This window comes from Tetrao urogallus (assembly GCF_951394365.1).
Source record: "Tetrao urogallus genome assembly, chromosome: 1".
NCBI lineage: Eukaryota > Metazoa > Chordata > Aves > Galliformes > Phasianidae > Tetrao > Tetrao urogallus.
The window spans coordinates 51,560,155-51,586,657 of record NC_136813.1 but is presented as its reverse complement, the minus strand read 5'-3'; the positions used below and the strand labels follow the sequence as shown (position 1 = coordinate 51,586,657).

Genomic DNA, 26,503 nt, shown 5'->3' with positions numbered 1-26,503 from the left:
AAGTGTTTGGGGCAGCTGCATATTCAGTATCATTCTCAAAGAACAGAAAGCCAACACTTCTGATAAAGCTCAAGTTCATCACGGAGATCAGGTCTGTAAGTTACGCTCGTGAAGATTTAACCTCTTCCGCGTTAATTCTTGACATTGGTTCTTTCAGTCAACTTTCACCACACTGTAGATTTTGGTTACAAACCAAAAGCATGCAAAGAATCCAATTGTCCCTAAAAAATAAAAGGAAGGTTACATATTAGGAAAAGTTACACAGCAGACGTTAATATCAATCTACGTATGCAATGTGCTATGTGTAGTCTTCAGTGTACCCATCAGATCAGATCAAATTAGAGATGGAACCCGGCCTTTACAGGCATCAACCGATCTGTACGCACTCAATTTCCACAATCGGAAAGATGTCATGCAGAACTCATTTTAAGTCACATCATTTCTCTTCCTACCACTCGTTTTTCTTGTTTCCTACCAAAAACGTGCTATGTACCATAGAAATAAATGCTTCTGAAATACATTAGGCAGTCAAAAGGCATAAACAAACCTGAGCTGAAATTTAAGGACAGGGACTGTTTCCCTCAAGAAAGGAGAATCTCTTTATGAAGCTCCAACAGACAGATTGGCAAAGCCTAAACATATCGACTACTTTGCATGCAAAAGAATATTTCTGTTAAAACTGTTTTGCTTTAAAGCACAGCTTCAGTCAGAACGATACTGCGCTTAAAAGCAGCTCAGAACAGCTGCTACAGGAACCTTCTCCTCCCACAAAAAGTAGGGCAGGAAAAAAACCGTGACAATTATCTGATTTTTGCCTGCATGCCTCTTATAAAGCCATCTTTTGAAACATCACCTTTGTTTAAGATTTGCTAAGAGGCACAACAGAAGCTGCATACTAACTCATTCAGTACACGAGCTCGTAAAGAACCATGAATGATATCCCAGTAATTTTTTTTTCTTCACGCTTGCTAAACTACTGATGTTTAACTGACTCATTGACTGTGATACGTAGTTGCAGTCCCAGCTGCGAATCAAAGATTTGTCATGTAGCTCCCGGTATTTTGCCTGCTGAGTCTGATCAATGACCTGGAATGCAGTATGGAAGCAAGTGCCTGAAGCATGTGCTACACTGACATAGCAGCAGGGCACCATCAGAACCCTTCCTGATCCTGACAAATTTTAACAGATGAGTAAGCAACAGCAGAATAGTTTTGATACAACAATTACGATTTTCTCTTTTTAGCTTCTTTATCATCCTGACACAAGAAGTCAGATGCCTTTAGGAGCAGTTTTTGCTAAATTGCCAGTATGGTTTTACATTTAAAAATCTGGAGAACTCAGTACCCCTTTAACACGTTTCTATAAACCCTTATCTCAGAGTGCTTCAATGCATCTCAGAGAACTGGAAATGTTGCCTTGGAACACAAATTAGCATGCCAAGCTAAATGGACAGAGTTATATTATATGCTCAGAAATACGACTGCTCCCTTAAATTATGGGGTAATTTACCCTTACTCTAGTGGGAAGTAAAAAAAAACCATTAAGCACACGATGCTTCAAAGTTCTAATCCTACGGTTTATTTTGCTTAAATCCTCCCCTAACTTCTACACACAAATGGAATTACAGAGCATGACTTGCATCTCCACTGTCCCAGTTACAGACAGATAACTACTACAGGAAGCATCTGAAGAAGTCTAAGACTAAATCACTTATTCTTTGCGTCCCTGTGAACACATCCTGAAAAGCATTTCCCAAATTCACTGGCAGGCACTGCACAGCCAGTTGGTGGCCGTCAACTGAAAGCGAATGTGTGAGCAAAGGAAAAGAGTTGCACTGCACACCTTTAAAGGCATCATGTGACATGACTGGCTTGAGAGAACAAGGGTGAGTGAAAGATGGAAATCGTACGTGGAAGGTACAGAAAAGCAGCTAAAACAGAAGTCTCAGCACAGAAAATATGGTCCCCTTTGTTTTCTATGTAAATGCAATTCTGGCTTTGGCCAAAACTGTTCACAATTAAAGGCGAACATACCGAATATCTATTAGAAAAGGTAATGGAACTAAATTAAAGATCATAGACTTATCAAGGCCTTACTTTTTCATGAGACTTTAAGCATACATCACAATGTTTAAACATTGATATAAGTGAAATCACAGAATCATTAGGCTGGAAGTCAGTAAGTCTAACTAGCAACATGACAAACCAAGACCCATCACTAAGTCTTGCCCCTATTGCCACATCTCTTCAGTGCCCCCAGGGCTCCACCACTTCCCTGGGCAGCCACTTCCAATGTCTGTCGCTCTTTCCATGAAGGAACTCTTCCGAACATCCAACCTAATTCTCCCCTGGCACAACTAGAAGTCATTTCCTCATGCCCTATCACTCGCTGCCTGAGAAAAGAGACCAACACTCTCCTCTGTGCAGTCCTTTCAAATACCTGCAGAGAAGGATGAGGTCTTCCCTCGGCCTCCTGTTCTCCAGACCTAACCACCCAAATTCTCTCAGCCACTCCTCACAACTCTTGTTCTCCAGTCCCTTCATCAGTTTTACTACTCTTCTCTGCGTACCCTCAAGCAACTCAATGTGTGATCTCGGCAGTGCTGCACACAAGAGGACAATCACTTCCCTAAGTCCTGCTGGCTACTCAATTTCTGATGCAGGCCAGGAGGATCAGCATTGTGCATTTGTTCCTAGTCAAACAATCATGTATTCTTAAGCTCTGTACCTCAATGAGACTATTAGTAAACCCAGATCAGAAATAAAAGGTTAAGAGAAAGTCAGAGCAACAAGTAAGAGAGAGTGAGGAAGGAAAGCAGAATCTGATCTGTGTCTTCAGAACAGCTTGCTAATCAGCACACAAAATACAGATAAAAGTAAAGACGATATGCAACCTCCAAAACATTCTAGCAAGGCCAAAAGAAGTTAAATTGGCTATTTAAGACACGGACGCAAGCCCAACACTCCTGGGACAGAGCTTTTTAAAAGGTTTTTTTGTAATATCACATTCTCTCTTTCCAGCCATCGGTGACCCAAGATACTCCTTGGAGGCTTTTGTTCCTGATCCTTATCTACATTCAGTTGTGGACTACAAACTGCTTTGAAGCAGCAAGCTCTTTGAAATGAGTGTGTGATGTTCACTTTAAGAATAAACACTCACAAATGCCACCCATCTTCTCCAGCTAAACATTTTTTCTTCTCTGTGTTCAGTGGAACTGAAAATTCTACTTATAGTGGTATCTCTATTAAAAGCTCTGATGGCAAACCATTTGTGCTCTAGGAGGCTGCAAAATATAGCCTGCAAAGTTGTATGCATAAAGCTGCATCAAAGCTTCAGAAGTCATTAGGTTTTCTTCATAAGCATGGAACCTGAAATCATTTTAAGCATTGATCAGTTCAAAATAGCTTAAAAAATATACTACTCTGTAGGGAATGCTGGAACAGAATTAAATATTCTAAGTATTTCGAGGAATTGCCACGTGGTAACTTTTTTCATGAACATTTGAAAGCAGAGTTCCTGCGTCCTCCATCCTAAATAAGGGACAAGCATGTCTGACTGGAAATTCCTTTCTAGTATTGAAGATGATGAAGAGGGAAGATTGTCACCTCATCTCACTAATGAGCAAAGAGCAGTGCAGCACTTAAGACACACGCTTGCCCAGAAACTCATAATAAAGATGACAAAACTCTAATAACACTGTATTAAAAAAAAAAGTCTCTCTGCCCTTCCTCTGCCATTTCTTCAGTGCAACAGGAAAAGAATTACAAAGTTCCAGAAGAAATCAAATCAAGGGAAAAAATCACAGTTGCATATTAAATTTGTAATCTTGTATCAAGATAAAGCATGCCAAGGCTTCTCCTATGGAGAGCAGAAGGTAAACTCAACATTTGAAATCAAAGTTCAGAAGTACTTGCCTGTGAAAAGGAAGAAGATCAAAACCATAATCATGGTATAACCAAAATATAAAATGGTGCTAGCTGTTCCTGTGATTTGCAGTTTAGAAAAAAAATAATGTATTGCATATATTAGGAAATAAACTGCAGTAAAACCACTAGTGAGAAATGAACGCCACTGCCAGTGATAGTCCTAGAAGTGGGGGGCAAAAAGAAAGACATATGAGTACAATTGCACATACCTCTAATGCTCTGATTCTGATACTGAAAGCAAAGCTACTGGCCATCTTTCTTCTACCATCACTGTATCTCAAAGTAAGCTTTCATAGTTTTGATCTACAGCAAAAACTATAAAAATCAACAGTGCTTTAAATACATTATTCAGAACTAGAGATAAGAAGGATCTGTATCAATTAGGCAAAAAAACCCAAACAACACAAATAAGCCCAATCTACTATTGTAAACCATGGAGGTTCTTAATTACTCCCCTTAATTATACCCCCCAGGTTGGGCAGATGAAGGAATGCACTCTCATTAAGCAAAGTCAGTGGATAAATCTTCAGAAACCAGGAGGTGAGACTCTGAAGGTGATGTATCTGACTCAGTGGCACTCAGTGCAGGGTTTGATTTATTATTTATTTCTTTACAAGCTGTGCCAGAAGTAGCTTCACTTCTTAAAGTCTCGATTTAAGGATATTTAATACCATATTTAAATGTTTATGTCAAATTCTGTTAATGCTTATTTCCAATTATAGAAGTCTTTAGCATTTCTTGAAGCGTCCTTAAAGCAGTACTAAGTATGAATACTGATGAGTATTTCTTACCTCTGCACATAGATGGAAGTAACAGAGCAATATGGTGGCCTCAGAACACGTGATAACCAAAATAATGAAAACCAGAAACAGGAAGCCAAACATGTAATACATCTGGTGAGACCTAATGAAGAGAGTTTTCAAAAAATAACCAGAAAAATTAAAATGGACATTGTACTGGTACTATTCCTTTGTACACAGTAATATCACCTTCACCTTAAGGTACTTCCTTTCTCACTGAGGCACTATTAATTCCGTGCCCATACAATTAACTAATTTGCTTTCTACATCAAGAATAAGAGCCTTGACAGCTCAGTCTGAAAACAGCGAGAAAGTGAGCCCCAATGCTGCTGGTGTTTGGGATTTTAGGGAAGAAACTGACTACACATAATGAGTGAAATTACAGTTCCAGTAAAGTCAACATGACCTCTTCCACTGAATTCAGCAGAACTTGGATTTCACCTCACATTTCAATCAAAGGGGCAGAGCTGCAAAATAATAAGAAATGTCAAATGCTTCAGCTGTGTATGCTGGGCAGAAGCACCTATTCAAGGTTCAGAAACAGTTTAAAGATCCCCAGTAACTAAACTGTGCCAGGAGGAAGACAAAATCCTTACAGTAGATTAGTTTGTCAGCGTGCTATGAACTCACACCAAAATTCACCTGAACTGGAGTAGCTGCATTATTTTTGATATTAAACAGAATTACTCCGTGATGCCTTTGAAAGGAGAACAATTTTGGGGAACAATTTGTAGTCTTGCTTTCTACCCCAACAATAAAAAGCCTGAACCAAAACAAACACCCTCAGATCACATGCTTCCTTACGACATGCTTACTAATTTCAAGTTATATGCATGTATGTCAACTTTAGAGCAGCTTCCACAAGAAGGCCGAGTAATCTGAATATGTCTGAATATGAGCCAGCTGTAAATTGCTATGCTTGTCACAGTCCCTTCTCCATACACCTCAGCAAGCAACACAAGCACTGAGTATCTTCTAACCCACAAAATGTTAAAAAGATGTTAACGTTTACGTTTTTAATGAGCCAGTATTCTGGTAATTCTGTATCCCTCAATCAGTCAATGCAACCTGAATGAACTTCCACATAAAAACGACAACCTATTATGACACAGAAGGTAAAGTTTAGGTTGCAGTTAACGTACCAAATACTGTTCAGAATGAAGAACAACTGGATAAAGATGCACCCAAAAGGCAGAATCCCTCCCATGATAATTCCAGGTAATGGCTTTGTATAGAACGACTGCTCAGGAATCTGACGAGGAATTTGATTTGTGCGAACAGGGTGTTCAATAGCCTTCAAACAAAACAAAGAAATTGCTAGGTAAGTAACAAGTCAAACTACACCACTACTTATTTTGCTTTCTCTTTGACAGGAGAGCTGGCAGAAGTCTATTCATACATTCTGAATATGCACAGGCTCATCTACCATTACATGTGCGTTTTCTACCAGTTCAGCTAACAAAATCTGCAAGGCAAAACAGCTGAAAGAGAGCTCTTACTTAAAGTACTGCAACACATATTTTGAGCCTCCTCTTTCATGACTGTCTATGATCTGTTGTGTAGCTGGAACATATTTCTCAGTGTTTGGCTTGGAAGTGGTGGTGCTGCACTCTTGGTTTCTCCTTCTAGAAATCTCTGCATCTTGTTTTTCAGGATTTACTTCAAGAATCACATTAGGGTACACTTACAGAGTGAGAGGATTCAATTTGGCAATTTTGATTTACTTTAATCTTGAATTCAAGTCTAATTAAGCTACATGCACAAATCAGCATGGTGGAAAGGAAAAATTAAGGCAGATGAATGCCTACTTTGTCATCTTTCCCCTTTCTTACAGATCACCTCAAGAAAATCGACAATTTCAGCTCAGTACTTGCTTTCCTGCTTTAACATATTTGTGACACCATTCACACTACCTTGTCAGAACCCTCTGACAAAAATCCACTGACTTTCAATTAAGTAAAATAAGGTAACTACAATTGACCTACAAAGCCTTCCAGTATAATTAAACATTTTTCTGAAGGCATTCCATCAGCTCTGCAGAGAGCTGAAATGAAGGTTGCCCATACATGGGAGAAAATATTAGACAGACTTACAGGTCTTTAAGCTTGTGGGGCACAGTAAGCCACTTTTCAAGCAAAAGAAAACCACTGATTTCACTGCTTAGGGTTTGGTCACTCGTGTCACAAAGAACCCTCATGTAAGTAAGAAAACAGTTTAGGAGGAAATCTCAGTTAATTCAGTTAGTGTCTGCCAAGCAGCAATAATCATTTACAGAAGACTTAAGTGAAGAGATTTCACAAGAACTCGCAACTTCATCGGAAGATGACACCCTTCTCATCTCAGACTCTGTAGACAGAGAACAGCACCAAAATGCACAGGGGAAAACCAAACAAAATACCCACAAACGCATAAACTGCTTCCCTTTATACTTGGTTGGGTCAACAGAATTTTCTGTAATGAGAGAAATAGTAGTTAAAATAAAGAATGCCCGGATCTCCGCATTACCTTGAACAATCGTTCAATCCAATACAGTGATAAGCCTGATCAGTGCTCAGAAATATCACTGCAACTCAACAACTTAATATTCAAGTCTTGGAATTTCAAGATCAGGTACACAATGCAGTTTTAAAGAAAGAGAACAGGACTGGAGTTGACAAGGTGAACTAGATTAGGTGCTACCTCAGACATAGCCGTATAGAAATATATTTAAAAAAAAACAAAACACAACATTGTATATCAAGAAATACTTACATTTTTCTTAAAGCCAAAATAGGCACCAATAAACGTCAGTGGAACAGATATGCAAAACCAGAGTGCCAAAATAGCAACCAAGGTACCAAACGGAATAGCTGCAGAAGAGCCTTCTCCCCAGAGAATGAGATTCATGATAAAAAAATCCGCAAACACGATTCTGAAAAATACATCACACACTCAGGGCATAGAAATACTTCTTAATATTTAAAGGTCTTCACAAAACAATAGAACCGTATAAGGATTTTAGTGCAAATCTCCTACAATCAAGTGACACAAAAAATATCCAAATGAAGAGGTCAAGCTTAGCGATTCTTTTGTAATCCAGTGGGATTGAACTTCAGCAGGAGCTGACATCCCAACTAAGCAATTTCAAATATATGCTTGTCTTAACTACGCTCCAGGGTAAGACTGCTTGCTGTGATTAAGTAGAAGAATTTAACACAGCGGTTATACAGTGTATGACACCATGTAGGACCAACTATAGCGCGGTCAGAAAGACAGCACAGAGAGGAAAAGAAAGCATGGAAGAACTACATCTGAAACTTAATAGCACGATTTTGCTCTTTCTTAAATCAGTTTTTTCATGTGGCAAAAGTAAACACGGAACTTGGATAAAAAAGAACCAAGTATGACATGCCATTGACACAGCTATCTTTGTCAAATGCACCTCCATGCTCTTACAGCTTCTGGAACAAAGGGACACCGTAATAAGATTTACTTGTACAGCTGAAGCCGGAATATTAGCTATGCATGTCAGAGAAGCAATTTAATTCTTTTAATCATGGCTATATTCTCAACTCACCCAGGACAAAGGAATGATGTCAGCAGGACATTTGTTTTCCATTTCTCACCTCCAAATGCTATATTAAAACATTTGACAGTCATCAAAACGTGCATTAAGCTCACAACTATTAATTTTCCAGTCCATTTAGCTGTTACACTTAGCTTGCAAATACTCAAATAACGTCCTATCATGCTCAAATTTCAAACAGTAAAATAAATCTTTAGTAATAACAAATTCCTTCATCGTATTGCTTGATCACAAAGATTAGAGCAAAGAAAACTCTCAGATCCACGAGAAAAACATTCAAGTAAATAAACCTGGCCTCTGACCACTTTATCTAAGGAAGAAGATTTGAAGTACTTTTAAGTCTTTAAAAAACAGTTTAAACCTGTTATGATCAACAACCTCAAGTTTTCTAGCCTTTGAACAGTTTCATTAGAAAATAATATTATATATATTAGCATATATAAATATATAAATATATAAATATTAGAATGTAATATTTATATAAATACATGAAATGAGAGCTAAGCTGCTTTCTTGAAATAACTCTTGTCTAAGAGTTTTACAAGTTAGGACTAATGCTTAAAAGAACATCACTCCTTCCTGTAAATCTTAATGGCATTAAGCACTGGTGATACCAAAAGACCTAGGATAGCTTTATTTAAAAAAAAAAAAAATAAATAAAAAAAAAAATCCTGAAGAGTTTGTACTACACTGATAAAAATTCTAGTCAGAGAACTTCCAAATGAAAATATCCCACTGGAATTCCAGCTGAGCAGTGCCCTCGTGACACATTTATTTATGTATTTTTTAGTTTTAAGACTCAGCAGTGATTATGGTTGGAATGATTTTAATTACTTTTCTGTTCCTTCAAAAAATCCTTGGTAGAACACAGCACAGGTAATTAATATTAACCAGTTCTTTTCAACTCACGCTTCACTTTTTAAATGCAGCATTAAAAAAACCTTTTAGAACTGGATAACTGTTTCAGTTGTATTTTGCTGTTTAAGTCTCTCAGTGCTTTGCTGGCACACTGCAAGGAAAAACATTCATGTTGACATGCTCTACCATTCGTTGCAACAAGAATATCTCTGGAGTCATCATTCACTGTCTTAAATATTTAGTTAAATTGTCAAATATCAACTGAACTCATGACAAATATAATAAGAAACATAATTCTTACCACCTCCACTAAAACTACGGAATTCGTTTTGCCATCAAAAAATTCAAATTATCTTTAAAAATACAAAACATCCAGCATGATATAAAGAAGCCCCAAAGCACTGTTGAATGTAATAGCATTTAAGTCTCCTTCTATTTAAACAAAATTGGTTTGAAGAGAAGTTAAAAAATACCATCACTGCCACTGTGGGAAAGCTTCCTTCAAAACGAAGGCTCTTCATCCAGTTGGTGCCCCACAGGAAAATTATAAAATAGTCAGAAGAAAGTGAAGAACTCCGACGCTAACTTTCAGGTTCAAGATCAGAGATGAATTCTCTAGCACAGTGTCTTCAGAATTATAATAGTCCAAACAGTCCAAAAAAATAAACCAGCTTACTCAGTCATAAACAATCTTGTACCTCATGTAAGGTAATTGACATAAGGTAATAGAATAGAGGATGGCACACTTGGACATAAAATAAACCAGAAGGTACAGGTGCAAACTAGCTCTGGTCAGTGGACAGGCCCTGAAAGGATTTCTAGTTAGGGTAAGGGGAGGAAACAGTATCAACCAACTACTGCCTGGTGTCCAAATATCACTGGGATGCTGCAGCCACAGAATACTGCTAATTCACCCCACATCCAGCCTGAAAAGCACTATTCTCCCAAAAATTGAACTAGCTAAGAAGCAGTGACAAAAATCTCAGGCAATAACAGAAGTTCATTATTAGGAAAAAAAAAAAAGTTATCAAACAATGTCAACAGCTAAAGCTAAAATCAAGTTAAGGGTCTGCATTCCTCCAGCCATAGGAAAACATAAGTACAAAATCATCAGAAGGAATTAGCATTAGTAAAAAATAATTTCCCCCGTAACTCCGTAAGTACATAGCAGCAAAAGCAATTCAGGGTCTCTAAGCACGATCACATCAAAATCAGTTTAACCGTGTCAGTACTCCATACTTATTTTCTGTTAAGGTAAATACATTTCTCCATCTTGCCCTGAGGGAAACTACAAACCATTCCATAAAATAAAAGTCAGTTCTATGACGATAATTTACTTTAATGAACTTAAGCCCTGTCATTTTAAATAACTTTTACTTACATTTGTAGAATCTGGCAGCAACATAACCTGCTGGAGTCCCAAGCAGTACCCACAAAACTACAGCACAGGTCATTAGGGCTCCCCGGTTAGCAGGTGACAAAAATCCCAGGCAAGCGAAAACTATGAAGGAGATGCACAATTTAAGAACTTAATTACACACTGGACTTAAAGCCAGTACACCACGTACTGTACCTAAACTTTAAGATAAAAACTTATATGTCTACTGTATCAGCTCAGCTGTTTCTAATCTTAAGACGTTAAGACATTTGTAGACAAAACCGTACTGCTCTTTTTACACGCAATTAGCACTGAAAAGATGGTTTCTACAGAACCAACTCCTTCCCGCTTTATTACTTACACAGTGTAACAAAAGTCATGATTAAGATCTGCGTGCCAGAGCCTAGGAAAACAGACAACAGCATTCCTTTTCTCGGGGGCCTGAAGATATCCCCATGAACCAGCTTCCAGCCAAATTCCTCCTGCGCATCTTCCTGTAAAGGAAATCCAGCTATTTTCATACAGTAAATCACACTTGCGTAGCCTGTAACAAAATAACTCCTCGTACAAAGAAATTACATTATAAATACACTTGAGGAGGTACATTTCAGACTTACAGTGGAATCCATCTGATTGTATCTTGCAATGTCTTTATGCAGCGTCCTCAACATAATCATAGCAACCATTCCCGACAGAAAAAGGACGATCACCAAGGAGTTCATAATGCTGCAATGATTGAAAAACAGCAGCGAGTCATCGTCCACATCGCAATGTTAAAATATTTTGGTACTGTATACTTGAAGACAAACTTTCTTCTCACCTAAACCACTGAATATGAGTGTGAGGCATGGATTCCAAAATATAATCCCATCTTGATGCCCATCTTATATTTTTTTCTTCCTGAAAGAAGAAACATCGGTTTCAGACACAACCAGAGTCCAACTTAAATTCAAGAGCTTATATTCGTGCAAAGCTATCTTAAATCTCAGGATGAATTGAAACTCAATTTGGAATGGTTTAAATGTAATATTTACAGAATAACAACTTAAAAACAGACTTAAGAGTTGACCATAGACTCTAGAATAAAACATTTTCTGAATAATATTAAGACCCATGCCTTCTCAGAGCATGAAGTTTTCTATTAATTCCCATGAATTCAGATAACTAATGAACTAATTGAGAGCACAAATTTTTTTAGCGTATGCAAGTCAACACACTCCATACTCAGAGACAAAGCTGTGCTATGTGAACAGCCTTCAGCCTGAAGGTCCCCTCTTTGAACACAACTGCCCAAGTTACCTCCTGCTTTCACGCAGCTTCATGCACCAACTACCAATCCAATTACTGTCAGCTAGAGCTGCAAGACAGGTGGGGAAGACAACGCTACAAACTTACGTTGTTAACAGAAGGAAATTTTTTCCTTGCTGCTTTTCAACTGATGACACTTATTCAGACTAAATATTCATGTATCAGAAACACTTCTAATACAACACGTCTTCATTTTACGTTTCACAGTAAACATGGAAACAAGAATAAACAGTGCTAATCACCTGAAGGTTACTATTAAGCAAACCATCAATGCCACAATCAATGAATACAAACGGCCACGTGTTTTTGTCACAGGATGTTATTTCAGTAAGTTAAGCAACAGCACTTTGTAGTAAAGCTGTTTGCGAAGATTAAAAGAACCCCAAAGCAATGAATTACAGTACGCAGAAACCAAGATCAAGTATCTAGTTCACAGAGGCAGTAAAACCATATCTCAAGGCAAGCAACAAGTTTCTCATCCTTATCAATAATTCTAGGACAGAATCACAATTTTCTTCTACTTATACTCCCTCAATTCCTGTCCTCCTGAGCTGATCTGATCCACTAACCTGACAGAATTTCAGAGGAATACCTCCATGTCACATAACATTATGCACAAGACAGTAAAACACATGCAGCTGGGCATGCCATTTGTATAAGAGAAGCAATACAGGTCTTGGACTAATACTTGGACATTTCATCATTGTTACTTTTTAAGGAAATTCCATTTTAAAAGGTACATCATGCTTGTTCATCCTAATGAGACACATTCAAGCATCACTGGTCCCTGCCTTTGCCCGATGAAGTGTTTCTGTGCCTTTAGAGAATAGAGGGATGAACAATACCAGCTTCTTAAGTTTCCTACAGATGTATACGGGAAGACCACCTTGGGAAAAAACATAAAGCTTTTCCTCTAGGACTGCTTACAGCACTAATTTGCCAAAATGCACAGTTTCTCAGAGTTGGAGCTTAGAGTGAGAAAAAATCTGCCAGACAGTCTAGACAGACATAGAAAGTGTGATTCTTTTAAAAGCTGCATATGCATTTTTCAGGGTGCGTGGGGAGGTATGCAAAATTGTAAGGCATGCATTTAGGTCCCAAGTCACATTTCAGTTTAAATTAAGTTTTTAAACCACAAATGTACTGCTCTGAAATAATTTTAGCTATCTTTATAATTCTGATTATTAATTCATTAATTATTAATTAATTGTTAACACAAAAGATTTGATTTTAAGAAGTAACTAACATAAAAAAACCTTAGCACTCACCTGAAAAGATATTGAGTACGTATAAGCAATTTTGACTTCTCCATTAGCCTTATTGCTTATATCCATAGGCACTCCTGAGCAATCAGGGTTGTCTGGATGAGTATGCTTGTAACTGCAGGAAGAAAAAACACAGAATGAAAGCTGCATCACTAACGCCACCATTAAGATATCATTTGCTTATCTTACACAAGCATCAATTTCATCCCCGACTCTTCCCTTAAACGTTATAATACTTCTTAATGTCTCAACTTTCGGAGCTCCTAAGGAGCGTGTCACAAACTGAGGACATCAGGACACAAAAACTGTTGGCACAGAAGTGTTTCCTAAAACATAACTACAGAAGAACACACTCTCTAAAACGCAGCATCAGTAATAATCAAACCAGCTGTAGAAAGACCACACAGACACCTGAACAACTGATAGCTATATTTGTGCTATCACTGCATCCAGATTGCTGAATTCATCAGAATTTGCACTCAAATTACTCCTGCCTTTGGCACCGATGATGATATGGAACATTCCCTACTGGGACTGCTTCCCTTAACACATATTACTTTCAAATTTCATTTTATCTTTTTTGGCACACGTAGGAAATAGTGCACAAAGATCTACAGAACTCAGAGTAAGATTGCATCAATCCTCCATCAATCAAGAGGAAAGTTAATGTACACATCACATACCTGAAAAGATTTCTCCAAACCAAAGCAAGAGTGCTGGGATGGATCACTGCTCAACAACTTATTTCTGAATACTGACCTTTTTGGTTCAAGTTTAGCAGCAACAAGTCTTGCTCCCAGAGCTTCATTCTCCACAACATGGTAATATATCTTTATGTCAACGTGATTGAAGATATAAAAAGTATCTTTTTCATGAAATTCTGACTAAAATGATTAAAAAAAAAAAAAAGGTTAAAAAAAATCAAGAAGATAAAGACACCTGAAAGCCTTACAAAATTTAATTTTATACTGCATAGTTTTCTTGTCAAAAAGTTCTCCCAAAGATGCATGCACAATTCTGGGAATACAAAGACAGTGAACTGCTTTATTGCATTAGAAAAAAAGCTCAGAACTACAGGTTGAGAGCAGAACTTCACCTGAGATGATAGAGGAACTGACAACGTTTCCATTGTACTCAAGCAGCAAACTGAATTGACAGCTATGTGACAACTTTCATAACCAGATGCGTTTAATAAACAATTAGCTCTTTTAAAACACAGTGTATGTTTTTCATAGATTAAACCAAACCTTTTAAGACAACGCAAATCACTGCTGTCTGTGACAGAACCACTTCCATGTTTGAAACCAAAGGTTCACTGTAAACAACATTCAATATGTTGAACAGACATCTCAGGTGAAGGGATGTTCCAGTTTGAAGATCAGTCCATTAAACAAGCTGTTAAAAGCTTTATGTCTACTGCAGCTTTGTTAGTGCTTCTTCAGGGTGTTCTGTCCCCAGCCCTTTCTACAGAGGGCCCTAATGAGAAGCCTGGGTTTTATTTTTCTTAGGTGTTCTTCTACAGCCTTTCAATTACTCCTTCAAAAGTTATTACCCTTATATTAAAAACAAATATTTAAACAAGATTAAGAAATGTTGCCAGATTACATATTTGATCACAAATCTACTTCAACCATCCAGTTATATGGAGTCTCTGAAATCAATTCACTATGCAGGAAAAGAAACAAAATTAGAAGTTGGTAAGTAAAACAAAAGACCTGCTTCTTAGTCATCACCTCTCTGTGGAAAAGGTCTGGGATAACCTGAAGACATTCTACATTTCTTAATGCATTCTTATCTGCATAACACTAACAGTGCATTTATCTGGAATTCCACTAGTTAACCCAAAAGGACCCATCTGACATGGAAGAGAAGCTTCACTCAGTATTCTTATATATTGCCTTTTTCCACCAGTCCACATCATTTTAAGAGAAGCACTCCTTCAAGAACTATTAGTTCTCATGCAGAGAAAAAAATACGCCTGCAAAAACCTGTTTCCATGAAACACTTCTATCTCACACTAAAGTAAAATCCAAGTTCTTCAAAGTTTAGACATCACAGACAATGAAGGACAATGTTTTTCTCCTGCATTCCATGTATTCTACACACTATCCACATTCTTCTCTTTTTGAGCCTTTCTGAATTACTACATACATCACAGAGGAGGCAGTTCTTAGACAAGCTGAGGTGAGATTAGAGATTGCAGTACCTGCACATATATCAAAACATTCAGTTTTAGGGGAACAAAGATAGTGAGGACTCACCATAGAAACAGGACACAGACATAATAAGTCTTTAGAACAGTAAAAAGAGGATATTATAAAAAAAAAAATCCAACTCAAACGTACATTAATAACACAGGCATCTTTTGGACGGCCATCTTCTGTAATGTAGCAGCCAATGGGAAAGCCTGGATTGCAGAACCTCTGGCCATCTTCAACATCGTAGCACCAGGTCACAGGCATGTTGTCCACAATCCTGTGAATTATATACTGACACTTCATCATCTTTCAAAATATATGGCATCATGCAAATAAAAATAGACAAATCCATAGGTAGGTGTTGGAAATACACGGCCCACTGGGTGACCACCAAAGCATTCTATTTACTGAGCCAGTTTCTGAAGTGCCCCTACAAACACAGATCAAATCATAAAGCTCTTTCACTCTGAAGGCACAGGAATGAACTGTTTCATTATTTTTTCTTTAAAAATAGCCCAAGTCATCCAGGAAAGCAGCTGAAATGAACTACATAATTTCCAGTCTCTTCGAGACAAAAACACAAAATAAAAAACTGCTCACACATTACATAAACATTATTAATCCTCCAACTTTCTAATTGCTCTTCAGAAATACTGCTACTAATAATACTAATACTGTTTCTTGACACTGCTTGAAGCATCTCCAAGTTCTTTCCATGCTGCTCTGTATCCACTCACCAACCAGCCCTTGCCCATGTTTAGGACGGCCCCACCTCAGGTGTGGGACCTTGCACTTGGCCTTGTTCATCTGCGTGAGGTTTTTACACAGGCCCACCTTTCAAGCCTGCCAAGCTCCTCCTGGATGTCATCCTTTCAGTCCAAAACATTGACTGCACCACACAGCTTGGTATCACCTGAAAAGTCTCTGAGGGTAAACTCAATCCCACTATCCATATAACCAATAAAAATATTAAACAGGCCCAGTAGGGACCCTTGAAGGGCATTGTCAATAATGTCTGCCTGGACATTGAGCCATCAACTGCCAGCCTTTGGATGGGGCCATCCAGCCAGCTCCTTACCACTGAAATTCCACAAACCTTCTCTCTCCCATTTAGAGACAAGGAAGTTGCATGGGACTACAGCAAAAGCTTTACACAGAATAACATGGTAAAGATACTATCCAACATGCTGCAAATAGTGCATCTATATCTATCTGTATCTATCTATCAACAAAACAAAACCCACTAAAGACATACTTTTAAATTGAGAGATACTCATCATGCTCAATTTTCTTTTTGTGCTAGAAAAGCATTAAGAATGTACATTTTCATGTCACAAAGTGTTTTAACTATCCGGAAGATAAATCCCAAAAGCAATTTATTCAAAGAAGATTTAAAATTCAGCAGCCATCCTTAAAGCATCATTAATTGCTCCCAGATACATTTGTACAGTTCAATTAGTAAATGACACACGTGAAGACATGAGACAACAGCCAGCTCTTGAGCACTGCCAAACCAAAAGAAGACATCTCACCAACTCAACAAGACAGGCTTTTGCAGAACTTATCAAGCTGCTGAATATTCGTTACAATTAAGCACTCCAGGATTACAGTCACTAAGCTGTTAAGGTTAACAGATACCTGCTAAGGTCTCATTAGGTACTTCACACACAACTAGGACTTCAGTCAACAATAAAGAACTGCTAAGTGACACGTGGTGCCTTTGCTGATAAAACAATAACGAGGTCTGCATCACCCCCACCATTAGCTACCATACAGAGCTGGGTTAGCAATATTGACTCATATTGACACAACAGAAGAAAGTTTTTAAAAAGCCCCTTTGAAAACCACAATTTGCAAGCTCTCAGTCTCCAGCAGAGCTATGAACAGCAGTAGCAACAACCAAATCTGACTTGCCTAGCCATGCTGTACAGGGAACAATTAAGCTGCAGATTTGCAGCTATTCCAGGTGCAAGTCATTACAGTTGGTTCTCATTTGAAATTCTAGCTCCATAACATGTGCAAGAGGTTGGTTTTGTTAGCACCTCCATTTCGTAAAGCACAAAAACAGGTAACAGATCAACCTACTGCAAATGACTTTGGTTGGGATAAAGGTTTTCCCCTGCATCTTCTGCAGCAGAGGCATACAAAGCTGCCTTCAAGCTGCAATGCTGGAACAAATTGATAACTTAAGAAGCAAATCATTTTTCAGTGTTAATCTTCACATTTGAAATGACTTGAAGAGATTATACACGAGGAGCAAATAAGCTATACAAATATTCTTACATGTCTTCCAAGAACATCTGGTGATGAACGTGGTGAGACAGGATATCACCGTTGCTGCTGAGTCCAATTCAGTGTGTCAATTACTAATCTTATTAAGTGGCCTTGAAAGCCTTAAAAGTACTTTGCACCATCTGTGTTCCCCTGAAATGTTATGACACATTGAAGCCTGATAATAAACCTCTATCAAACCCTCCCTTATGCTACACCTTGCTGATTGCCACGTACCCGAATCCTATATTACACTTCTGAACCACAAAATGCAGCCACTTCCACTCTGCGGATCTGTGGTTGATGAGGGACTGCTGTTACTGTAGCAGACATAAACATGGATACTTCATGCCACTGGTCGCAAAGCTTTACAGCAGTAGAACTAATGCTCCAATTGTTTCATTTTTTGCTATTAAAGTAATTAGAAATATAAGAACACAGAGCACACCAAAGGAAAGTTGTCCCACTGAAAATTGAACAATTGAATTGCAACATCTCTATCAAGTTTGGGGTACAGACTAAAGAACATTCTTAAATATGCTAAGTACATTTGTGAACTGATGTAAGCAGAGAAAAGTGTTTGTTTTGTGATAGCATCACAGCTTTGGGAAATTTTTCATTTCATTTTTCATGCACGCACCAAAACACAGACAGGCTTCAAAGGTTAAGCATTATGCCACACCAACACATACCAGTGAAATTCAAAGCAATGCAAATTTTATAAACACATGCAAGATTTAAAAGAAATATAACTAAATGAAGTATCTTTGAAGACCTACTTATTGCAGCATTAAACAGATACACTACAAATCCCTGCAAAAACAGCTGCATTTTTCAGAGCTCCTTTATTTACTCCCCTATTCACTTATATAAACATGCAGCTGCTGCCTGTGAACCTCTCATCTAGTTTATCAGCTTGCAACCTCACTGATTTTCCAGAGATTTCCAAGAAGATGCAGATCAGTGAGACAGTCTACCCCTAGACAGGACAGCGTCAGCTTCCAAGAACAGCAAAAAAAGCACTCACTGCCTATTCACTGTGGATGGCTGCATTGAAACTGAACAAACAAAATGTGGTATTAGAGGAAAAACACCTAAATGACAATGGCAACATTCAACATTTCACCTCCTTTTTTTACTAATATGTTCGGAATCGTTTAATTTAATTAGATGAAAACCAGTTTTTGTTTCAGTGAAGCAGGCAGTATGTAATTGGAATCATCTGGGCAATATTAATTATGCTTATTCCAAAGACGTGCCAAAGTGAAAGCTCAGACAACTTAATGCCAATGTTGTTCCTTCTACGCTTGCACCTAAAGGCTGCTGTTAGCACAGAACACCAACAGAAAAGCACTACAGACAAATATCCATGTATGCCATCTACAACACCTACACAGACCCTGCAGATAAACGTTTCTCAGCTTCTGGATTTTGGTGCAGAGCACATCCTAAGTCCTAAGTAAAAAATCAGCATGACTTCAGCATCTACATCCCATATGCCTCACCCTTATGGACCATCAGAAGAGAACCTCAACATCCAAGCTGGAACAGAGCCCCAGCACATTCCAAGATAATTTAGATTTTATTTTATTTTTTTCCAGTTCTATTTTTTGTATCTGTTACAGAGGGTCTCAGAGAACAGAAAAAGATTCAGTGTGTAGGTGTTCCTCAAGTTAATGAGCTCATTTTCACTGGCCACCTTTCATTTCCATATCCTATACAAAAAAAGAAACTTTGCACACTCAGAACTACTGATCCCATCTCTTGGGCACAACATTACAAAGAGTGCAAAGGCTTTTGAAGAGAGTAAAGATGACCTAAAAGTAGACTGAAAGTTTCAATTCTTACCTCCAACCAATTTCTATGCTTACAGGTGCAAAGAAATAGCAGTACTTTACAGTGAGCAGACAGCAGAAAAAAAAAAAAAATAATCACATGCTATGTTTGGAAACATACTTGTTTCCATGGAGTAAGCACTCATTCCTGGTGAGTGCTCTTAAGTAAAAATAAATAAATGCATTAGGAGACATTAAGGCAACATACAAAAATAACTTTTGCAAAAACAGGACAGTAATGGATTTAGTGCAAAAGCCTCATGTTGAATCTGTATTAACATGCAAATACAAAATGACCAACTACATTAATTTAGGTTTAGGTTAGATATTAGGAGGAAGTTTTTCACACAGAGGGTGGTGACACACTGGAACAGGTTGCCCAAGGAGGCTGTGGATGCCCCATCCCTGGAGGCATTCAAGGCCAGGCTGGATGTGGCTCTGGGCAGCCTGGTCTGCTGGTTGGTGACCCTGCAGAAAGCAGGGGGTTGAAACTGGATGATCATTGCGGTCCTTTTCAACACAGGCCAGAATTCTATGATTCTATGATTAATTATCAGCAATATATTAGACTAACCAATCCATGAACAATGTCAACTTACCAATGATGCTGATAATTCAGTAGCATACTTTTTTTCAAAAAATCTAATTTCTGCTTATCCTCTGCCTTCTTGGTATCATACGTTTTTGTACAAACAGCTTTACATGTCTCCTTCTTGTTGAATGTGAACTACAAAAATGAAATACATATGAAAAAAATTAGTAAAAGCATGTTGCTGCAATTCCAGAGTTTAACAAGTTTTCCCCCATACACTTATTACTGTGTATGCTAATAAAAAGAATTTTCAAAACTATATACATTGATATTACAGAGGAGCTTTTCATATTGGCACGTACTATAAAATCCCTTCGTGATCTTAGAGCACATTGTAAGATCCCAATTTTTGGACCTGGTTTTCAAGAGTAAGAGTACTCAATTTCCTCTAACAAGAGAGGAATTTCAGCTGAGAAGCAAGGTTCCAAAGACAGAAGAAAAACTCTGCAGCATTTCAGGCCACAAGGTTTACAAGCGGGGTTGGTCTCTTCTCACTGGTGACAGATGACAGGACAAAGGAAAATGGCCTCAAGTTGTGCCAGGGTAAGGTTAGGTTGGATATCACTAAACACTTCTTTACAGAAAGGGTTGTTAAGCACTGGCACAGGCTGGATGTGTTTAAAAACCGTTTGGATGTGCTGCTCAGGGACATGATTTAGCAGTGGGTTGTTAAGAGTTATGGTAGTATGGTTAGGTTGTGGTTGGACTTAATGATCTTTAAGGTCTCTTCCAACCTGAGCAATTCTATGACCCTACGCAAAGTTAGGTTAAATTGACAGATTTCTATTATGTGGAATTTCAGATAATGAAATCCTAAAACGCCCTAATGAAAGGATCCTCAAGATTCTGACCTCTTTTGGTTACACTGGATTATAAGTATTAATAAAAGCCCTTTTCACAGAACAAACCCTGTAAGGAGACGGTTCTATCCTCTCTCCAAACAACACTTGGCCAAGGTTTTCAGATGGACGTTTCTTTCCTTCCGCTTGACAGAAATCAAACCTGAATTATAGAAAAGATAGCAAAATTAACAAAGTTTAGTAGATGTGCACGTCAGACCCAACAGAGTACCTCAAATCAAAACCATCATCACAAGTAAAGGAACTATATATATATAGTTAGTATAGTATATATATATAGTATATATATATATAATGTGTATATATATATATATAGTATATATATATATAATGTGTATATATATATATATAGTATATATATATATAATGTGTATATATATATAGTATATATATATATAATGTGTATATATATATATATAGTATATATATATATAATGTGTATATATATATATATAGTATATATATATATAATGTGTATATATATATATAGTATATATATATAATGTGTATATATATATATATAGTATATATATATAATGTGTATATATATATATATAGTATATATATATAATGTGTATATATATATATAGTATATATATATAATGTGTATATATATATATATAGTATATATATATAATGTGTATATATATATATAGTATATATATATAATGTGTATATATATATAGTATATATATATAATGTGTATATATATATAGTATATATATATAATGTGTATATATATATATATAATGTGTATATATATATATATATATATATAATGTGTATATATATATATATATATATAATGTGTATATATATATATATATATAATGTGTATATATATATATATATATATATATAATGTGTATATATATATATATATATATATAATGTGTATATATATATATATATATATAATGTGTATATATATATATATATATATAATGTGTATATATATATATATATATATATATAATGTGTATATATATATATATATATATATATAATGTGTATATATATATATATATATATATAATGTGTATATATATATATATATATATATATATATATATATATATATATATATATAGTTTCTTACTTGAATCTGTCAAGTATGAAAATCACAGCCCGGTTTGGGGGAAGTGATACAAGTTGCAGCTTGATAAATCCCTTAACAGATAACCTTTGTTCAGACAGTGGGAAGGGTCTGCTTCTTTGTACTGAATAGATAAAGGAGGCACTTGAGACTTTGTATCTTATGGAATATGTAGGGGAGGCCTTCAGGAAAGGCCTCTGAATGCACAGAAGCTGAGGACCTTTTTCATGCAAGACATGCGTGACTGGAGGAGAGCATCCCGCCCACACCCAGCGCTATTGTTAAGGGACACCTACTTTCTAACTCTCCACCTTGACTCTTGACAGTTTCTCAATTCTTCTGGTATCAGAAGGAACAAGAAAAGCCCTGAAGTCAAGCCTCTCGATTGGCTATTCAGAACTCAGTTTATATTAATTAGAGGAGAATAAACGTTTCCTTTAGTAGTTGCAGATTTCCTATTTGTGCAGGAATTTTAGCTAGGAATTAAGGCTTCACATCACGTCATGACAGTCCACAAAAAAAAAAAAAAAAAAAAAAAAAAAAAAAAAAAAAAAAGCGCATGCAAATCGAATTCTTGGAGAAAATAATAAAACAAAAGCATCAAAGAGCTGTTTCACATCAAATGCCACTGAATAAAAAAGTTACAGTACTTTCAGTCACCGAATCTTTTAATAGCACACCTTCCGGATACCTCCTAACTTCAAGTGTCCCGTGCTTATATGCATTAAGATGTGGATATAACTCGTGCTTGATCTCTTCGATATGAAATAGCAAAGTATTTTTCCAAGCAACAACTTTACATACTTGCACAGATCACAGACATATTTGTGTACTCCCACGATGAAAACCGAGAAAGCATTTAACACCTCATTAAGATAATTGATGGAAAGTTCACACCTCGTTACCACTTTAACTCATCTGGCTATAGGCTACTAAAGACAGTAGTAATACTTTGCCCTACAAAATTACAATATATAGACAGGGAGGGACATAAGGAGAGAATCTGCAAAGAAAATCAAGAAATAGGGAACGAAAAACCCATTTCTTGGAAATTCATTCGAGATTCGCAAATTGTTTAATTAAAAAATGGAAACAAAAAAACGAAAATGGAAAAAATAAAACCTAAAATGGAAAAATAAGCGGACATTCCTCGTTTGGAAACAGCTAAATCAAGGCACTAATAACACTTAAAGATAAATGCAATTCATCTTGTGGGAAGAAGTGAAAAGCAGAATGACACAGACATGCAAGATACTTACGCAGTATATTCGTAGGGAAGGACAGACTCTACAGAGTCAAGCCTGTTCACAAACAGCTCGATTCCAGACTGAAAGAATTAAGAGAGTCACTGATTATATCTCATCTGTGCTCATATATATTTTGTATATATACACACACACACACACATAGGCTCTTGTGTCAATAAGGTAAGTGAAAGTCTCACAATGGGCAGATAAGAATTATGCAACTCTATATCTTGAAATGCACATTCTCATATAACGAATTATATCTGCCTGGACCATGAATTAAATGCTATCTGAGCATGGGGAAAACAGAGCCCACATGACAAAACCACTAGAAGGCTAACATAAGCATGCAGACTACAAGATAGCAAGAAATCAGATACAAGAATAATACAGTTATAAAACTGTTATAAAACAGTTGCCAGTTTTAGTTTAATGCAGCAGCTGGAGCGATCTTAGCCATCATCAGAACTTCTGCACAAGAAGTCTCACAAGGATACGGTGAAAAGCACAGATCAGATCAGTACCTGTGTACTGGTCCACAATTTCATTTCTGAAGCAACCAAAAACTCAGCTGTGGGGATTTCAACAAAATCTAAAAATCTCACATGGGGGAGAACTCAGTATTACTAAATCAACGGTGGCAACTGTCAGAACTCAGCTAGAACACATGAAAAATTAACGTTGTACAAGGAAGCTTAATTGTACCCACTTACACAAATATTATGCTGTGGCAATTATCTGATTATGCACTATCTCCTCCTCCTCACCACACACTACACTAAACGGGGGCAATTCAACTAAAAGAACGACTCAGACTTACTACATGCTTCTATCTCACTTTGTACATAACCTAGCTGGCACAAGGTAGAGGAATAACAAGAAATGGCTTAACTCAGAAACAGATTTTCAGAATAATACAGCTGATGAGGTTATCCTAAAATGTTCAGCTAGCCACTGGTGACAGATTTATATTAACTGTCTAATTACACATTTATAAAGTTATGCATTTTCAGGATAAGGATTCAAACATTTTGTGGACACTGCATGAGGGGGGAAAAAAGAAATAAAGCAATGATGCCTGAGCAGGATCACTCCATAAGCATCTCAGGTATAACGAAAGGACAGCAGGCAACCTGCTTTGCTTAAAAATCTTCTAACATGACCCTAGCCTAAACTAGGAATAATTTAAAAACAGCAGTGTTTTTCAGGGATGCTCTGAAGAACTACAGAGTTCAGCTTGAAAACTTTAGTCTGTAGGTGAAGAAAAGTATTTCTTCAGGAGGGCAGCATAGCACTGTAGCAGGTGGTAGATGTGCTGTCCTTGGAAGTTTTCAAGGTTTGCTTAAACAAGGGCAGAGCTGATCAGGTCTCGTGCTGGCAGCAGTCTTGCTTCTTAAATAAATTTGTGATCTCCTGAGGTTGCTTTCAAACACTACTTCTTTCAAACACTACTTCTATGATCCCACAAAACAACATCCACAGAGCATTCTGGTGCTATGACAGAAGCAGTGTGGAAAGAAGACTGAAGGAATCCATGGTTACCTGTTTAGAAGAGGATCTGACCAGTCAGAATTAAACAACACACTTGAGAAAGATGAGAAAAGTACAGCTGCTACCATTTCTGTCACAACAGCAGCAAACAGCTTCTAAAGCTCACCCAAAGGAGCAAAAACTGCCTTAAGAACACACCCCTATCAACCAGCATCCTCACAAATATGCCACTCAGTTACGTGAGAAAACTTCACCAGTAAGCCAGTATGTAAAGAACTTCCCCCTAACATCCAACCTAAATCTTCCCTCCCTCAACTTAAAACCATGTGCCCTTGTCCCGCTGCTATCTACCCTTTCAAAGAGTTGATTGCCCTCCTGTTTGTAGGTACTGAAAGTAACTTAAAACATCACTGAGAGTTTAGGATCAGAGTGCTTGGGACAGGGAAGCTCTGTGCTGTGGACTCATGACAGCCCGGAAGACACAGCTGTCACCGCACACTCACCCTGGCCGGTTATCTGCCTGCGACCTGCAACCAGCAGCTGCTAACCCCTGACAAACGACCAGCTGGAAAGGCTCGCTCGGTGCAGCACGTACAAGGGCCAGGAGATGGGCGGGCCGCTCCCGTCTGTAAGATGACAGTAACTCGGGAGAGGAGCCGGCAGTCGCACCATCTACTAACGCGTTACCGTCAGCCGTCACGCTTCGAGCCGCAGCGAGCTCAAACTCCTCAAGGCGGCAGCCAGGTAGCAAAAGGAGAGAAAAAGAGCGGCGGGACGCCCGGCAGGCTCGGGCCGCGCAGTGAGGCGGGACCCAGGGGCGCGGGAGGCGCCGAGGCCTCCCCGCCTCAACGCGGCCGCCCGGCCCCAGGCCGCCCCGGCGGGCTCACCTTGCACTCGGGCTTCTCCTTGGAGGGCTCGCAGAAGTTGACGGGCGCCAGGCCCGGCAGGTAGAAGCCGGCGGCGGGGTGAGGCGGCGCAGTGACCGCCAGAGCGGCGACCACGAGGAGCGGCCGCAGGGCCATCGCGGGCGGGCGGCGGTGGAGGAGGAGGGGCGGGGAGGCGGCTCCCTCGGCGCCTCTACGCGCGCGCCCGCGGCACCAACGGTCGTTGCTGCGTCGCCCCCCGCCTCGAGCGGCCGCCGCTTCCGGCTTCTGGCGCTCGGACACGTCACCCCGCGCGGCCAGCCCGACGGGGGCCGAGAGGGAGGGGGCGGGGCGTGAGCGAGCCGCGGGGCCGCTCTGCGCGTTCGCTTCCGGGTTGCGCCCCGCCCGCTCCGGTTGCCATGGCGGCACGGGCCGGCCCCGCTGCGCGCTGTGCTTCATTGCGGGTGCGCGCGGCCCTGTGGGCGTGTGCAGGTTTTGATTCTCTCTAGAAGCGGCGGCGTGAATGTGCAGAGTCACAGAATCGTAGCGTCCACCTTGTCGGAAGGGACCCACGCGGATCATGTGTGTCGTGTAGTCCGTCTCCCTGCTCCACACAGCACCACCCAAGCCCTACGGCTGAGAGCGGTGTCCAAACGCTCCTCGCACTCCAGTAGCTCGGGGCCGTGCCCACTGCCTTGGCGGCTCCTTCCATGCCCACTCGTGTGGAGCCTTTTCCTAACCCCCAACCTGTCCGTCCCACAAAATACATATATATTGAGAATCATAGAACCATAGAATCACAAGGTTGGAAAGGACCTACAAGAGCATCTAGTCCAACCATCCTCCCATCACCATTCCTACCACAAGCACTGAACCACATCTCGCAGCTCCTCATCCAGACGCCTCTTGAACACTGCCAGGGACGGCGACTCCACCACCTCCCTGGGCAG

At 38.7% G+C, this 26,503-nt stretch overlaps 1 protein-coding gene across 1 annotated transcript; it reads right to left on the bottom strand.

The window, feature by feature from the left end:
* Nucleotides 1–25,712, bottom strand: TM9SF2 (transmembrane 9 superfamily member 2; the record flags this gene model as incomplete). Its single annotated transcript, XM_079547053.1, has 17 exons — nt 1–221; nt 3,915–4,086; nt 4,718–4,829; nt 5,869–6,020; nt 7,478–7,637; nt 8,283–8,340; nt 10,531–10,650; nt 10,889–11,021; nt 11,145–11,253; nt 11,348–11,427; nt 13,104–13,215; nt 13,860–13,984; nt 15,446–15,575; nt 20,004–20,131; nt 20,905–20,998; nt 23,212–23,279; nt 25,578–25,712. 17 exons carry the CDS (start codon nt 25,710–25,712, stop codon nt 154–156), a joined length of 1,956 nt encoding a protein of 651 aa, XP_079403179.1. The 3' UTR covers nt 1–153.
* Nucleotides 25,713–26,503: the final 791 nt, after the last annotated feature.